The sequence below is a fragment of the Miscanthus floridulus genome, chromosome 15, assembly GCF_019320115.1.
Source record: "Miscanthus floridulus cultivar M001 chromosome 15, ASM1932011v1, whole genome shotgun sequence".
NCBI classification, from domain to species: domain Eukaryota; kingdom Viridiplantae; phylum Streptophyta; class Magnoliopsida; order Poales; family Poaceae; genus Miscanthus; species Miscanthus floridulus.
In genome coordinates this window covers 20553537-20559749 of record NC_089594.1, presented here as the reverse complement: position 1 = coordinate 20559749, position 6213 = coordinate 20553537, and the positions used below count along the sequence as shown (strand labels likewise).

At 45.6% G+C, this 6213-nt stretch overlaps 1 protein-coding gene across 1 annotated transcript; it reads left to right on the top strand.

The window, feature by feature from the left end:
* Positions 1 to 2619: 2619 nt before the first annotated feature.
* LOC136507162 (uncharacterized) lies at positions 2620 to 3258 on the top strand. The gene has a single exon (XM_066501969.1). The coding sequence runs from the start codon at positions 2620 to 2622 to the stop codon at positions 3256 to 3258; it is 639 nt and encodes a 212-aa protein (XP_066358066.1).
* Positions 3259 to 6213: the final 2955 nt, after the last annotated feature.

The window sequence follows — 6213 nt, the reverse complement described above, 5'->3', positions numbered from 1 at the left end:
GGTGGCACAATTGCATTCCAAAAGTGGGTGTGACTATGGCTCAAGTTGATCGAGCTCAAGCAATCCGCAAAAAGCGTGCTGAGAATGGTGGCGATAATGATGGAGGTAACTTGAACTCTTTTCAATAATGCAATATAAACTCTTTTCTGTTAACTCATGATACTAATTCGAACAATGTCTCCCTGTAGAACCTGTTGCGAATACATGTGTCTTCGTGCGTGACTACTACTGCTACAAGTTCTAGATGCGACTAGGGATATTTAATCCAATACTCTATGGTCGGCGTCTTTTCCAGCAGTTCGCCGTTGACACCTACATCAAGATTGAGAGCTCGCATTTAGACTACATGAGGAACAATCAAGATACTTTGAGGGCTGACCTATACCAAGGCCTGGTGGACAACATGCATTCGGGTGAAGGATTTGCTGAGAACATCGGAAGGCGTACTGTCCTATCTTCGTCATTCATCAGAGGACCCCGTGATATGAGGCGTCGGTACATGGATGCAATGGCTCTGGTGCGAAAGTGCGGTAAACCTGATATCTTTCTCACAATGACGTGCAACCCTAACTAGGATGAGATCAAGAATGAACTTTATCCAGGCCAGACACCACAGGACCGCCTAGATCTCGTCACACGAGTCTTCAGAGCAAAGTTAGAGGCGATGAGGAAAATATTGATGGAGAAAGACATACTTGGGAAGGTGAAGGCATATGTATATATAGTGGAGTTCAAGAAGAGGGGCTTGCCACATGCACACTTCTTGCTAATAATGGAACGGAAGTACAAACTCACATGTCCCGAGCAATATGACATGATCATCACTGTAGAGCTACCAAAAAGGAAAAGTACCCTGAGCTATACAAGATGGTCACGAAGCATATGATGCATGGTCCTTGTGGGACGCTTAATACATACTGTCCATGCACGGTGGGCTGCGGGTCATTTACCCGCGCCCATTCTGTGAGGCCACATCACATGGAAAGGATTCGTACCCCATCTATCGGTGACACAATGACGGCCGTACGCAAAAAGTTCGAGGCCATTACCTGGACAATCAATGGGTTGTTCCTTACAACCCTTGCCTACTACGTACCTTCAACTACCATATAAATGTTGAGGCCTGCGGGAGCATCAAATCAGTAAAGTATCTGTTCAAGTACATATACAAGGGACATGACAGAGCATCGGTGGTGATGAGGGAGACCGACAAAGCAGACGAGAAAGGCAACGTTGATGAGATCAAGCAGTATAGAGACGCCCGGTGGGTGACACCTCCAGAAGCACTCTGGAGGATATATGGCTTTGACTTGAGCAAGAACCATCCACCAGTACAGCAGCTGCAGCTTCATCTACCCGACATGCACATGGTGGCATTTCATAAACGGGACAAGGTCGAACGGATCATTAATAGGCTAGGTGTAGAAAAGTCAATGCTGATAGCATACTTCGAGGCAAACAGGATGCATGGGGAAGCCTGCAGAATATTATATCGGGACTTCCGGAGCATTTTACGTGGCAGTCTGATGGTAAATTCTGGCAGAAAAGGAAAAACTCCGTTTTTCAAGTTGGCAGAGTCATCTCAGCCCATCCTACTGAGCAAGAATGCTACTTTCTTTGTGTTCTCTTAAACAATGTTGCTGGTGCTACCTCATACGAACACCTTAGGATGGTTGATGGCGTTCTACTGCCTTCGTTCCGTGAAGCTGCGGAAAGAAGGGGTCTAATCGAAGAAGACAATACACTAGATGAATGTCTAAGTGAAGCTACTTTCTTCTAGATGCCTTCCTCTCTGCGAAGGCTATTTGCAACAATATTGGTATTCTGCGAGCCGAATGATGTGATGAGGTTGTGGAAAAACACTACGATGCAATGTCAGAGGACTACAGCCGCAATAATCCATCCCTAGATCTGGTTCAACAGATGGTTTTGATAGACATTAGAAACATGCTGCAATCTATGGGGAAGGACATAAGGCCATTTCCTCTTTCCGATATTGATCACTCATACGACGATGCTAGCCATATTCCTCATGAGATATTTGAGGAAGCTAGCGTCGAGCAGAATGTCGAAGATGTGCTATTGTGCGACTCACTCAACGCCGAGCAAAGGTCTGCCTACGATGAGATAATGGCCGCTGTCTACAGCAAACAAGGTGGGCTATTCTTTGTGGATGGACCTAGCGGGACGGGAAAGACCTTTTTGTATAGGGCACTTCTCGCAAAACTACGTAGCCAGGACAAGATTGCCGTGGCTATAGCTACATCTGGAGTCGCAGCATCCATAATGCCAGGTGGGAGGATAGTCCACTCGCGTTTCAAGATACCCCTCACTGTTGAAGAGGGTGGTTGCTGTAGCTTCACGAAATAGAGTTGTACTGCCAAGTTGCTACAACAAGCAGCTCTCATAATTTGGGACGAGGCATCTATGACAAAGAGGCAAAATATGGAAGCACTAGACAACAGCCTACGGGATATAATGGGCCGGTCAGACCTACCGTTTGGTGGGAAGACTGTTGTCCTTGGTGGGGATTTCAGACAGCTCCTCCCTATTGTGCGGAAAGGATCCAGGGCTCAAATAGTCTGTGCTTCTCTATGAAGGTCGTATCTTTGGGAATCCATGCGCCACCTAAAGCTCATCCGCAACATGAGGGCTCAGAGTGACCCGTGGTTTGCAGATTATCTATTGTGCATTGGTGGTGGAACTGAAGAGGTTAACGAAGATGGCAATGTACGTATTCCAGATGAGATCTGTGTCCTGTACTCTGGCGATGCCAAAAAAGATCTTCATAGATTGATCGGCATCATCTTTCCAGATCTAAATGCAAACATGGCGTACAAAGACTACATCACCACCAGAGCGATTTTATCTACACGTAACGATTGGGTTGACGTGCTCAATATGAAAATGATTGATATGTTCCAGGGCGGCGAGATGGTGTATCATAGTTTTGACTCCGCGGTAGATGATCCACATAACTACTATCCATCGGAGTTCCTTAATAGTCTGACCCCCAACGGGCTGCCTCCACACGTCTTGAAGCTCAAGTTCGGGTGTCCTATCATATTGCTTAGGAATATTGACCCAGCCATTGGGCTATGCAATGGTACAAGGCTGGTGGTGCGGGGGTTCCAAAGAAATACAATCGATGTGGAGATCGTGGTGGGGCAGCATGCTGGGAAGCGGGTATTCCTTCCTCGAATACCGCTATGGCCGTCCGATGACGAGATGTTTCCGTTCCAGGTTAAGAGGAAGTAGTTTCCTATCAGGCTGAGCTTTGCCATGGCAGTCAATAAGTCACAGGGCCAAACTATCCTGAACGTGGGTGTGTACCTGCCCGCACCGGTGTTCTCTCACGGTCAGTTGTACGTTGCGATGTCTAGAGCCACGACAATAACGAATATTAAGATCCTTGCCCTCCCGCCTGATGCGGATGCACATGAGGAGGAGGCCAAAAAGGTGGAGAAGAAAAATGCTAAAAAGAATGCCGGGGAAAAAAATAAGAATGTGTCAAATAAAAAAGATAAGGATAAGAAGACCCCAATAGTGGATGAAACTTTCACAAAGAATATTGTATTTAAGGAGGTTCTAACGCCACATGCAAGGTAACAGAACATTATTAACACATACAATGCATTTTTTATTCAATTAAATATTACACAAATAGTATCACACTAACGTCATATTTGTTGTTGTCCCTAGGTATTTTTAAATTTATTATCAGAGACTCTACATAGAGATGTTGTATACACACTACATGCCAACTTGAAAATCATCCATACATGTTAGATTTATATTTCAAGAACAATGTCGCGTAACACGTTTATATTTATTCGAATATTATATTTAAGTTTGTATATACAGCCGCTTGTGCATGGTGTTCATCCTGAACGCTTGAAGGCTAATCAACTATGTGTGAGATTACTAAATTAATAAACTATGTGTGACATTGTGAGATTATGCCCGTGCTTTGCACGGAGCCACCGGTTAAATGAGACAATGAGTTGATGCTTTTTACCGCGTACATATAGGTCAATGTGACGTCACAGTGACGTCACAATGACGTCACATGTCCTCACGTCCGTGTGGCCATGCATGGAGTCACCGGCGCCGGGTACTTGCCGAGCTAGCTGCACGAGACCTCATGTTCCTAGGTGAAATTTTCGTATTTTGGTCTTTTTTTAAAACAATTTTTAGAAAAATACCAACGCCAAAACATTTTCTGAAAATAGACCATTTTTAGGCGTCTTAGCACATGACGCCGAGATATGAGGCTCGGCGTCGTGTCACTCGACGCCGAGGTACTGCCACGTCACGGAAGACCGGGGTCGTCGTCGACACGTTGGCGCGTGGGTCCGAGACGTTGGCGTCGTGTCAGCCGTCGCCAAGTACCCAACCTCGGCGCGGTCGGACCGAGCGCCGAGCTCTGGCCCCATCCGGAGCGCGGCCCAGGCGGCCCAACAAAGCACGGTGGCCCAGCAGCTCGGCGTTGGGTCACTTAACGCCGAGCCTCCAGACCTCGGCGTGACCCGACTCAACGCCGAGGTCTGGACCCTTTAGGCCGCGCCGAGGCCCCTTCTTCTTCCTCCCTTCATTCTGAAACCGCCGGCCTCCCTCTCTTTCTCTTCTCCCCCGCGCCGCCAGCAAACCCTAACCCCCAAAATCGACCCCCGGTGCCACGATCTCGGCTCCCGAAGCTTCCTCGAGGTAATGGTCCCTTCCCTCCTCCATTCTATCCGCGTAGATGTGCTTACATTGTCCCTAATCATGTGGAATCATGGGTGTATGGTGTTTTGGTATATTTGTGTTTGCATTTGCAAAATGTATGGCTTAGGATGATTGAGTGCATTGTTGTTTAACTGTTTTATATGCTGAACATGTTAGGTTAGTTTGGTTTCTAGTTATTTTGGTCATTAGGGTTCTTTGTTTATTGTAGGTGTCATTAGGGTTAGTTATTTGTTGGTCATTAGGGTTAGTATGTATTTTATTTATTTGTTCATCATTACATTTTAATTTTTTATGACTAGAAATGATTATGTTGTTGGGGTTGAAAAAGATGAAATGATATATTTTAGTTTCTACTTATTGGATTGAAATATATTCATATGTTACACTACTTGTTGTGTGATGGCTGTAGATGGATAAATTAGTGAGGTTGCATCATGGAGGCCGTATTGTTAGGACAAGAGATGATAGTTTGGAATTTCTGGACATGTGTGAGGAGTTGATGATTTTTTCTGAAACACCATCTTTGACCCAGTTAGTGGAGCGAGTGAAGGTTAAGTTAGGCTGGAATGAAGGAGACGTGCATGTTCAGTTTGAAGGTGTCATAGATGTTGGGTCGTCGAAGGGTCCTCGGATCAAGCGGTTGCTCAAAATTACAAACGAGTCTGAATGGAATGATTACAAGGCAGTTGTATTGGCCTCAGAAGTGTGATCTTTGGATTTAGTAGTAAGTAAGGAGTCTGGCTTAGGAAATGATAACTTCGAAGCATGGCCATCTTCCCCCGCTCACATAGGTTATGGTCCTTTGCCTGAAGAAGAAATACTTGTCACACAACTAGGCTACGTTGGAGATGAGGAAGAGAATCCGGTTGCCGATGGTGAGGGCAATCATGATAGTGATGAAGAGGATGATGATTATGTAATTGTTGATGCAGAAGAAGGTTTAGACGACGCTAGCGGAGACTTTTCTATTGAGGATGAGCTTAGTGACAAAGATGATCTTAGTAGTGAAGAAGACTTTGGTGATGCTAGGGCTACGAACCGTTTTGACATGGAGATAGCTGGAGATGATGAGTCCTTCGTAGAGGAGATAGCCGAAGACTCTGATGACGATCGCCCTGTTGGTCGTCTGAATTTAAGGGAAATAGAGATATTGTCTAGGGTCTTGCCTTGGAGAGATCCACTAGTTGGTGATTTCGAGGACCTTAGCCATGGTCATAGGGCAGTAGCTGATGGTAGGCCAAGTGATACAACTGTGCCTGATGTTAGCGGTTGCCTCATCATACGGAAGGGCATATTGTTTGCTACCATGGATGAGTTGAAATCATGGTTGCAAGAGTACTCCATTGTACACAACCGACCTTTTAGGGTCATCAATTCATTCAAGAAGAGGTACACTGTTGCTTGTGAAGAACAACAGTGTGGTTGGAGAGTATATGCTAGGAAGACGAAGGCAGGCAAATGGAAGATTACCTCAGTGAAGCAACC